At 43.3% G+C, this 11957-nt stretch overlaps 1 gene segment (V, D, J or C); it reads left to right on the forward strand.

The window, feature by feature from the left end:
- Positions 1 to 8715: 8715 nt before the first annotated feature.
- Positions 8716 to 10123, forward strand: LOC141331657 (Ig kappa chain V-VI region NQ2-6.1-like). The segment is given in 4 exon segments: positions 8716 to 8758; positions 8926 to 9273; positions 9677 to 9698; positions 10030 to 10123. Coding segments are annotated over 4 exon segments (507 nt in total).
- Positions 10124 to 11957: the final 1834 nt, after the last annotated feature.

The raw sequence follows: 11957 nt of genomic DNA on the forward strand, positions 1-11957 counted from the left end.
CATGATCTGTACCTTATCTTGGTCCAACCTGCAGTCCAAAACATGTAACATGTCTTTGGCCAGTGTATTAAACACTGTAGAAAAGCAGGAAAAATGCTGGTAATATTCTACCAGGACATTATCTGTTTAGTTCATAGACATTTTCTTTAACTCACACAACACAATGCAATGTGTTATTCAAAATATGGGTAAAACACCTATGGAAAAAATCAATACTGAAAATTCAGTTAGATGAATAGTGCATTGGGCCCTATTTATATAGACTTTTTTTTAGTGTGATATAGAGAAACAATATTTTTCTTAATGCATAATCAATTGTTTACCACTTTGCTCCACTGAAACATGACACATTTGCTTATTTATCCGTCATTAATGATCTAATATGTCTTATCTTATGTATAGTGTGTTAATGTCTCAGTGTCAATGCAATTTTGTCACAATGCACTGTTAAAGTGTGCAACTGCATGAATACCACATGTTAGTTCCTTTCACACATTGACTAATGGTTTCAGAAACAGGCTCATGCCACTAAATACATGAGACGAAGAATTTGATGCACAGCGCTTAGGCTGCGGTCAAGATTTTGATTCTGAAAGTAACAGAGAATAAACAAATGGCCTTAAGCGCTCTTAAGTCTCTGTGGGTAAAAGTTTCCATCCATCATCTTATTGCAGTGGAGCAAGCACCAAAGCAAAGTGCAAGATCTCGCTATATTTAGAGTTTCTCTTCCAGCACTTTAAACCGACCCTCTATCACAAATAGTGGTTGTTCAATAACTTCTTCAATAAACTGAATCACCATGCATAGTGTACATGCTAGTTTCCATGAGGTCAAGATAAATCTTTATTATTACAACAGGAGCTGACAGTTTTCTAATGATTATTAAACAGAAGGGCACAAACTACGCAAAAGTGGCAGCACTTCTATCACACTCAGTGTCCAAATTCACTCACTCCTTTAAATGAACTATATTAATGGACTAATGTAGGGAACAGTGAATGAAGGCATGTGGGCAATTTTAAACTCTTGATTAGCTGGTTGAGGTGTGTTTTATTAAGGTTAGATTTTTATATTGTGAGGGAAACTAATAAAAGCACTTTATGACAAGTTGTTCTGTAGTGGTTTGACAGATGGGAGGCGTTTTGATACTTTTGTAGGTGTTTTTCCAATGACTGCACATAGGGGGCACTAGTTCAGTAGCTGACATGTTTCACTAAATAATTGTTAGTGGTCATGTTAGTGGACATGTTCTGAGGGTTAAATAATCAATTAGGCATCAGAAAGCACGCAAAGTGTGTCCAAAAGCCATGAGGCTAAATTATACGGAAAAGCTCATTACTAGATGAGCTACATTTAAATGTTCCCTGCATTTCTAGACTACATACTACATATAAAAGTTATTTTGTGAGTATGATGTTATAAAAAGGTCAAAAACTACTGAAAATAAGAGTTTGCGAGAATTAAAGAATATGATTACCAGTTGATCATCAGAAGACACCAGAACCAGATTCACAGAGGCTCCAATCATGAGCATAAGAACAAAAGACAAGCCACATCACATGGGCCAGTAGCCCAGAATGGAAAAATGATGACAGCCAATCACGTTGTCTAAATCAGAAAGACAAGACTTGACTCCCCTAAACCCAGACATTTCACACCTGCATGTCTTACAAACGTACTCAGTTACTTTCGTAACCTCGGTTCCCTGAGATACGGGAATGAGTACTGCGTCGTAAGACGCTTATGGGAAAAGCTCCTTTTCTCCTGAGACTGAAGCATTTCAATAACGCAGTGTAACTGCACGGCCATTGGTTCGTGCAGTGTTAAAGAAACGAACCAATGGCTCGGCAGCGGAGATGCACAAACCTATGGCGATGATTCGCGCCCGATCGCGCCAAAAGGGGCGGAGGATCTGGCTATATAAGCGAGCATTTCGCCATAGGGAACTCAGGTACTTCGACTGAAGCGACGACTGAGTCGTGCAGCTACCTAGCACGGCCAGCAACGCAGTACTCGTTCCCGTATCTCAGGGAACCGAGGTTACGAAAGTAACCGAGTACGTTCCCTTTCGATACTTTCACTCGTACTGCGTCGTAAGACGCTTATGGGGAACCAGTACAATCCCGCCGTTGCTAAGGTAGAGGAACGACTGACATGACCCTAGCACTAAAGGACTAATAAGGGCCAATTTTTTTCATTCAGATAGCCTGATAAACGTCCGTTCCAAGGAATAAGTACAACTTGGAGCTCCAAAGAGGCCAAGGTGCACCATACATAACATACTGGTAACAGATATACCACTATGCAGAAAGGACCCGAGTCTGTAAGACTGGGACGTCCAGATTATAGAATCTAGCAAATGTGGACGGTGAGGCCCAGCCTGCCGCCGCACAAATTTCTGCAATAGAAACCCCACTAGACCACGCCCAGGACGAGGCGATGCCCCTAGTCGAATGGGCCCTTACTCCCATGGGACATTGTAGGCCCAGAGAAGAGTAAGCCAGCGTGATGGCTTCCACAATCCATTTGGATAATCTCTGTTTTGTGACCGAAAACCCCTTGGTGCAGCCACCAAAACACACAAACAGCTGTTCTGACTGCCTAAAAGGAGCAGAACGCTCTATATAACATCTCAGAGCCCTGACGGGGCAGAGAGGGTTAAATCCCTGGTCTTGCTCCGTAGGAGGAAGAGCCAAAAGGGAAATAATTTGGTCTCTAAAAGGTGTAGAGAGACTTTTGGGAACATACCCACATCTTGGCTTCAGGATGACCTTAGAGTCATTTGGCCCGAACTCCAAGCAAACGGGGCTCACAGAGAGCGCCTGTAAGTCACCCATGCGTTTAACTGATGCTAATGCCAATAGCAGGGCAGTCTTCAACGTCAGGGGGCGAAGGCCTATGGACTGAAGCGGTTCAAAGGGAGGGTCTCTCAAGGCCCTCAACACTGTGGGTAAGTCCCAAGACGGAACTGTGACGGGGCGAGGAGGATTAAGCCGCCTTGACCCCTTTAAAAAACGAACGACCAAGTCGTTCCTTCCCACAGATTGACCGTTTACAAGGTCATGGAATACCGCTATAGCTGCAACATAGACCTTGAGCGTAGAAGGGGAGCTCCCCTTATCCAACAGCTCTTGCAAGAAGGACAATATCACTGATATGTCACATGAAATTGGGTCTGCACCGCGGGTGGAACACCAGGCGGAAAAGACAGACCACTTGAGATCGTAGAGCCGCCTCGTAGAGGGTGCTCTAGCTTGTGAAATAGTACTCAAAACCGACTCAGGGAGACTTAAAGGCTCCCGTCTAGAGCCCAAACGTGCAGCGCCCACAATTCCGGTTGGGGGTGCCATATCGTTCTGTTCGCCTGTGTTAAGAGATCTCGTCTCAGTGGCACGGGCCATGGTGCTTTTGAGAGCAGCCGGGGAAGATCTGGAAACCAATGCTGGTTCTGCCAGAATGGAGCCACTAACAGGACTTTGAGTTTCTGTTCCCGCACTCGTCTGATGACCTGTGGTAGCAGAGCGATCGGAGGGAACGCGTATAACAGGAGATTGGGCCATTCTTGGGTCAATGCGTCCTGTTCCTTCGAAAAATAAATTGGGCAGTGATGATTGTCTTTTGAGGCGAAAAGATCTACTCGCGCCTTGCCAAAGACAGCCCATATTTGCTGAACCGTATGAGGGTGAAGCATCCATTCGTCTGAGGAGACGTTGCTCCGAGACAACATGTCTGCTCCTTGGTTCAGTTTGCCTGGCACAGAGAGCGGAAGTGCAGCTGAGCCCATTTTAGAAGACGTTCTACCATCGTAAATAAACGTCTCGACGAGAGGCCCCCTTGGTGATTTATGAAGGACACCACTGTCATGCTGTCCGAACGGACTAAGACATGGTGTCCTTTCAGGGCAGGTAGAAGGGTGTGAAGGCCTAAACACACTGCTAGCATTTCCAAGCAGTTGATGTGAAGGCGACTCTCTGCTTTCGACCATAGGCCGAAAGCAGGCTGGCCGTCGCACAGCGCCCCCCAACCTAAGTTGGAGGCGTCTGTCGAGACTGCCTTCCTTCTGACTACCAAGTCCAGGGGAACGCCCTGTTCCATCCATTGAGCGCACCTCCAAGGAGCTAGGGCTGCTATACAGGCCCGATCTACCTTGATGCGCTGGCGTCCTAAACGCCAGGCTTGAGGAGGAACCTTTGGCTTCAGCCAGAACTGCAGGGGGCGCATTTGAAGCAGACCCAACTGAAGTACTGGAGATGCTGAGGCCATAAGGCCGAGCATCTTCTGAAAAATCTTGAGTGGGCGAAGGGCTCCGATTTTGAAGGAGGCCGCGAGCCTGCGAATGGCTTGGGCTCTCTGCGGCGCAACTGCTGCCTTCATTTGAGATGAGTCGAAAACTGCTCCCAGGAACGCAATGCGTTGGCTGGGAGACAGCACGCTCTTGGCGAAATTGACCTTGAGTCCTAGGCACTCTAAGTGGCTGAGGATTAAGGATCTGTGGTGTATTAGCTCGTTCTCTGACTGGGCTAGAATGAGCCAGTCGTCTAGATAGTTCAGGACGCGAATTCCCATCTGTCTCAGAGGGGAAAGCGCTGCGTCCATGCACTTTGTAAAGGTGCGAGGAGCTAACGACAGTCCGAACGGAAGGACTGTATATTGATATGCCACTCCCTCGAAGGCGAATCTCAAGAATTGCCTGTGATGGGGGGCGATCTGAATATGGAAGTATGCATCCTTCAGATCCAGTGAACAAAACCAGTCCCCTTTGCGTATCTGCGAGAGGATCTGTTTTAGTGTGAGCATTCTGAACGGCCGTCTCATGAGGGCGCGATTCAGCTGTCTGAGATCGAGGATGGGTCGCAGACCGCCATCCTTCTTTGGAACGAGGAAGTAACGGCTGTAGAAACCTGACTCGCTCTGTGTTGGGGGGACCGTTTCCACGGCGCCCTTGGCCAACAGATTCTTTACCTCTAATCGCAAGACGTCTGCGTCTTTGCTGCGAACTGAGGTGGTGATCACACCATGAAAGCGAGGAGGTCTTCGAGCGAACTGGAGTACATAACCTCGTTCTATTATACCCAAAACCCATTTTGACACTCCGGGGATGGCTTGCCACGCCACGGATCGTGTCGCCAGGGGCTGTAATGGTTCGCACAGCTGTATGCTGTCTGAAAGCATTGGAAGAGGAAATTTGCTCTTTTCTTGAAAATGTTTGTTTTTTATTTTTTCCGCTATCACAGCGGTTTGCTGTAAGGGCGCTGATACAAAGGGCCCGTGAGTTACAGCTAAATTGTCCACAAACATGTGTCCCTTTACACTCGGAACAGAACGGGGTGTAAAAGGGTTCAAAAGAGGCACTTTGGGGGCTGGTCCGGCTGCTGCGAGACTTGGCCCCTCCCTCTTCCTGCTGCTGGGATCAGGAAGACGCTGGCGGCGCCTGGTCCAACACCACTCTTGGCCGAGGTCCCTGGCGCTTAGGGAAAGGGAAGCGCTTGGCCGAGCGTGACCGCGGACGGAGCTCCGTCTGAGGAGCTGGTTGCGCAGCTGGAGGCGTGGCTTTTGCAGGCTGCTGAGTCGGCGCCGGCTTGGGGCGACTAGGAGCCGCTGCAGAGCTAGAGCGTTTAGGCAGGAAGTGTCGCATGGCTTGGGACGACTTCTGCGCTGCAGTGAAGCGCTCTGCGAAACCTTCCACAGCTGGACCAAATAGGCCGGTCGGCGAGATGGGGGAGTCAAGGAAAGCGACCTTATCCGCGTCTTTGATCTCCGTTAAATTGAGCCATAAGTGGCGCTCCAGCACCACCAAACTGGCCATCGATCGCCCGATTGCCTGAGCCGTCATCTTAGTGGCGCGTAACGCCAAGTCCGTAGCGCTGCGGATTTCTCTAAGCGGAGAATCATCCAGGCCCAACTCGTCCAGCCCGCGGAGGAGTTTCGCTTGGTACACCTGGAGTACCGCCATTGAGTGAAGCGCTGAAGCTGCCTGTCCAGCAGACGAGTACGCTCGTCCAGCGAGGGTAGAGGTCGTCCTGCAGGGCTTGGACGGGTGTGACGCCCTCGCCTTCCAGCCGATAGCGGTGGGCGGGCAAAGGTGCGCAGCTACAGACTCGTCCAGCGGGGGCAGCTTATCGTAGCCTTTTTCCTCGGCGCCATCAACCGTAGTGAGGGCTGCAGAAGAGGAAGTATGAAGGCGGGCGGAGTATGGAGCACGCCAGGACTTGGAGATTTCGTCGTGGACTTCGGGGAAGAATGGTGAAGCTCGCTGACGAGGGGCCTGGCGGCGCCCCGGCAGAAACCATTCGTCTAACCGGCTCCTAGAGGGCTCCTCGGGGGGAGACCATTGAAGTTCCAGCTCCTCGACAGCTTTAGATAAGATGCGGAACAGTTCGGCATCCATACCGGCGCTGGCGGCGCTGGGTTGCGCAGACGGCAAGGGGGCGGGGTCGTGAGAAGAGCCCGACAACTCCTCCGCGTCAGATGCGGCCAATGACATGCTGTCATCCTCGCATTCACTTCCTCCGAAGGAGACCAGATCGCTCGCAGCCGCGGAGGGACGCTGGTCAGGGTGAAGGAAGAGAACTGGCGATTCCTCTCCATGGGGTGAAGGCGAGGCACGCGGGGTCTGAGCCGGCGTGAGCTCGCCTGTCACCGCGCTCTTAGCTCTCCTGCCCCGCTGCTTCTTCCTAGCAGGCTCTTGCGAGGAAGGAAGCGGGAGGGCGCGAGGAGCGGCGTCGCTCTCTGAAAAGAAAGCTAGCCGCGAGCGGAGGGAAGTGAGACTCATATTCCCACAATGGGAACATTCCGTCTCAGTGAGTGCAGACTCGGCGTGGGCGTGACCCAGGCACGAGACGCACTCAGCGTGAGAGTCAGCGGCGTGCAGAGGGGCTCTGCACGAGCGACAATAACGCCGTGGCATTTGAAACAACGCCGTTTTAGAAATTTGCTCTTTGAAATTTGCTCTTATGATGTTCGCCGGATAGCAGCAGGGAATCAGCTCCGGAGCGTCAATCCGCCGAGCAGTGAAGATCCGCTGCGAGGCTCGTCAACGGCGAAGAAGAGGCTTGCTTGAGCGAAGTCTGCGTAGTCAGTCTCTGCGAAGATATGAAGTCGTCGCTGAAGAAGAAGGATCTGAGTTCCCTATGGCGAAATGCTCGCTTATATAGCCAGATCCTCCGCCCCTTTTGGCGCGATCGGGCGCGAATCATCGCCATAGGTTTGTGCATCTCCGCTGCCGAGCCATTGGTTCGTTTCTTTAACACTGCACGAACCAATGGCCGTGCAGTTACACTGCGTTATTGAAATGCTTCAGTCTCAGGAGAAAAGGAGCTTTTCCCATAAGCGTCTTACGACGCAGTACGAGTGAAAGTATCGAAAGGGAACACTCCATAAGATGTTGCCAAATGCAGAGAGGATCTCAACTATGTTTAAACTACTTCTGATATTTTTTCTACCCATTGGGAGAGGTGTGTTTCCTGTGGAAAAGAGATCTGTTGTGCAAATTCAATTCTTATCTTATAATATTTAGGAAACTGTTGTTCTGATTTGCTCTGATGATACTCTGTTTGATCTTTTTTCCTATCAGACTTCATCGCATCTACTGCTGTAGTTCAAAAGAAAGTCTTGGAGACCTTTACTGCAGGTGAAACTTCAACTTTAGAGTGCTTGATATCTCAAAACTATGAAAACTACTATTCCTGGTTCAAGCAATCTCTGGGAGAAGCTCCAACATGCATCCTCAGCCTCTATGCTGAAACTTTCCCACCAACGTTTTATGGAGACTTCAAGAATGACAAGAGATTTACAGTTTTGAAGAAGTTTTGGTAGCAACAAATATTTTGTGGTTGGTGATCATCGCTATCCTTCTATGTAAGAGAGTACAAAAACGACAAGAAACATTTTCTGGTGAGCCATTAATATTCATGGATGAGCATATTGTATGATAATGTTGACTATTAACGCATTACTGACACTAATTATGAAATTAAATCCTGAATTTTAAAAAATTCTATATTGTTAAATATGATGAAATCTGATTGTATCATTAAGATATGATTGAGAGAAGTTTCATTATTTTAGAGCACTCACTGCAAAATATACATGTGAATATTAACATATCAAAAAAATATTAAATATTAAGATTTTATATATTTAATAATGTATCTTAAAAAAAAAACTGATTACTGCAATTGAAAATGTTTATATTCCTCACAGAAACCTAGCCATTGCAAACAACACTTTCTTCGTCTCCTGCTACTGAGGTAAAATTTAAATAAACTATATTGCTGTGTTTCTTATACTTTGTTTAATTTATTTAGTTATGTAAAAAATAACTTTGGTGTTGGTTTTAGGGCGCAGCAGAGTTAAGCTACGCAGCAGTACATTTCCATGGAAGAAACTTAAAGAGACACGAGACTGATAGAAGCTCAAACGCACATGTTGTATATTCCACTGCTAGATGTTCTAGTATTAAAACATAGAGCTAATAAAAAATAAAAAAAACTTGCTGGTTGAATAACAGTAACTCAGAATTTGCCAGGGGTATGAATAATTTCGGGCTTGACTCTATATATTTTTTGTATAACAACTATCAGATATGGTCTGACCCTGACGGGCCTTTTCATTGGTGGGTCTACCACAGTTCCTGTTGCAAAAGCCACTCCTCCTTCTTAAATATTTGATATCACATTTATTTCCTCTTGAATTCTGGTTTGACTCAGTGCAGAAATGTTACATATTTCAGCTCCAGCTGTATTGCTCTTTGTGACAGGTAAGAATTATTTTGTACTCTGAACTACAATATTATGATAAGTGACACATGATAAATATACATGAGGTGTTACTGAAATGGGGAGACATATTTTAATTGAATGATTTTGTTTTGTGTTGTGTTATAGTTTTACTTTCTTTTTCTTTTTTTTGTTTAATGGCTTTCAGGTTTTCTCCAAGTTATGTTTTCGATAGCAAATATTCAGGCTCATCCAGGACAAAGTGTTACTATGTTGTGTCATCACAATATCTATGTTCCCGGAGTTCTGTACTGGTTTAAACAAACAGATGGGGCTGTACCCATTACTGTTGTGCGTATATCATTCACAAAAAGTCAGAAGGCAAAACAAAAATATTATAATGACTTTACAAGACACAATCTGGTCGCACATCCTTTTAACAAAAGCACCAACCTAACAATTAAGAAAGCAAGCATTTCTGATTCTGGCTTCTACTTTTGTGGAACTGCGGGAGATCAGATGAAATTTGGTGATGGAACCAGGCTTGAAGTAAAAGGTAATATTTTCAAAACTATACTGTCATGTTCATAATTTTCTGAGCTTTATGCTTTTTCGTCTCCCTAGTAAATGACACAAATAATGTAAATAAATGTAAATGTTCTTTGTGGTGTCAAAAAGTTTAATTGAAATTATTACATTTTCACAGATGAGGAAAAATCACCCATGTCTACTGAGGAGTATTCTAGAAACGTCTATTTCATACTGACCCTCCTATTTGGTGGGATAATTTTTTTTACGTATGCTACTCCTCTCATAATGATGATCATCAGAAAAAGAAGACAGAAGTATAAAAAAGGTAAAATGCGAATGTGAAATTAATATTAAAAACAGATATGTTTCTGGCTTTGGTAAACACATTTCCCTCACTACTGATTATCTTTTTTTCTGCTTTGTAGCAGTCATTGAATGTCTAGCACAACAGCAGGATAACAAGGTAAACTCCACAGACTTTTGATTATTTTCCGTATCGCAACGTAGAAATAAAAACAAGCAAAACTTTGTCTTTGTTTTGTCGCTTTCTAAAATCACTGTTATTGTGCCCTTGAGTGGAATATAGAAAGTTTTTGTTGTTTGTTCTTTTTTATAATGAACAAAATTAAATTAATTATTAATAAATCTGTCGGGTAGACAAGCTTTTGTATTTGCTGTTTTGTATTTTTTGGCAAAACATTGAAAAGCATATGGGTTTTTTTCTTTTTCACAAATCTTTTAATGACCTCTCATGTGATGGCCTGTATCCGAATATTGACAGACATATTTCTGCCTTCTTGCAGGAAAACGATTCAGTAGAATATGCTGCTGTGTATTTCTCAAACAAGAGACCAAAAAAAGCAGGAAGACATTGAATATGCAATTGTTGTGTGTACTGATGCTACTTGAAACATAAAACTTTCACAAGCTTTGTTCATGAACTTTGGTTTATTTTTAACACCTAAAAAATGTAACTGTTTTAATTAAGAAATGTAATTAATGTAAGTCTTCTCATGCTAATAAACAGAGGCTGTACTGTTAACTAATACCATTTAAATTTTGGTGACCTTGTTCTAGTTTTAGGCCCATTAGCCTTCTATCTACTTAAAGCTGATAGCAAAAGTCTTGGCCTTAAAGGGATAGTTCACCCAAAAATAAAAAATTGTGTCATTAATTACTCAACCTCATGTTATTCCAAACCTGTAAGACTCATGTCTTAAATAATTTAATAGGAATAACATTAAAGGTCATTTAAAAAAGTGCCTTTTTAACACTCATAACATTCATATACAATAAATATTTTATCTAGCTGGTGTTTGTAAGAGTAAAATATTACTTTTAATAGATCTTAAGAAGAGTCCCATTACAAAAGCCCGTTCTGCACCACATTTTATAAACTGACCATTCTTTTTGCTGGTATTATTGTTATTTTTGTCATGATTCCTCTCACTGTGGTCATTGTTAAGTTCAGAAAAACAGAAAAAATATATATTTAGTTTAAGAGATTTACTTACAGTGTGACTGATTTAATATGTATAATGGCAAATAACTTACAGTAAGACACCTTTGATTGGATAAGGTAATATATTAAGTAATGATATAATAGTGTTTACAGTATTTACTCATCATAAATTATAAAACACAAATGTAAAGCTAAAAAAATCTAAATGTCTCTTTGTCTGTGTTGTCATCGGTGCAAATCGACATCAAACACTACATCATGAGGTAAACTTTAAAAATAAAAAAAATATTTAATAAGCAAAGCTTATTTCACCCAGAAGTTAGATCGGCAGCATATATATAATGCAATAAAATACTGGGTTGACGTGCATGAAAATATTTCAATATACAAATACTATTCAAATGGGGAATGACAATAGTTATAAACTCTAAAATATCTTTTCTAAAATTTGTGTTTAGCAATATTTCTTACATTTCTAACATTTTTCAGGTAATGCATATTTGTATTCTTGGGCCTGCTTCTGTTTTGTACGTTGTCTTGCAGTTTGTGCTACTGTGCTTTTTTTTAAGCTGAACTTATCTGAGTTTAATTCAATCACAAATAAATTGCATTTTGACAGTAAAATCATTAAGCAACTCTGGTGTTTAGGTCATCTTTCACTCTGTTGCAGGAGCCTCATTAATCAGTGTATGCCACTCTAACAGTTCTCAGAACACAAATCCAGAAGATTAGTGGATTACACGACTGTTGTGAATTCTGCTATTAGTCTAACACTGGCACAAGGCCAAATATCATAGCCAGCTGTACCATTCATAAGCCATATGTTCATCAATACTCTTTAATATTTATACTTTTCAATAAATTTGTAATTCAAATAAAAGCTCTGCAATGTTCAGTATTTTGACACAATAAAAGTAGTGAATATCAAATGCATGTAAACTTTCAGCTTACACCTTTCATTTAGACCTGTTTCTATATGATAAATATATAAGCAGAACCTTTCTCTAGAGGCAGGGGCTGTGAATGATATCATTTCCTATACAGACCCTGACAGGAAGAAGCTGTTCAGTGTAGAATGAGACATGCTGGGGGGAATTTCAGCGGACTAGATTACAAAGCTGTAAATACACATTAAAAATAGTTGTATTATTATAATTGTTATAAAATATGATTATGTACACATTTGATGATAATTTTGTTCTGTATGAGCCAGCTAATGGTACAGCTGGCTATGACATATTTTGGGG

This window comes from Garra rufa, chromosome 3 (genome assembly GCF_049309525.1).
Source record: "Garra rufa chromosome 3, GarRuf1.0, whole genome shotgun sequence".
NCBI lineage: Eukaryota > Metazoa > Chordata > Actinopteri > Cypriniformes > Cyprinidae > Garra > Garra rufa.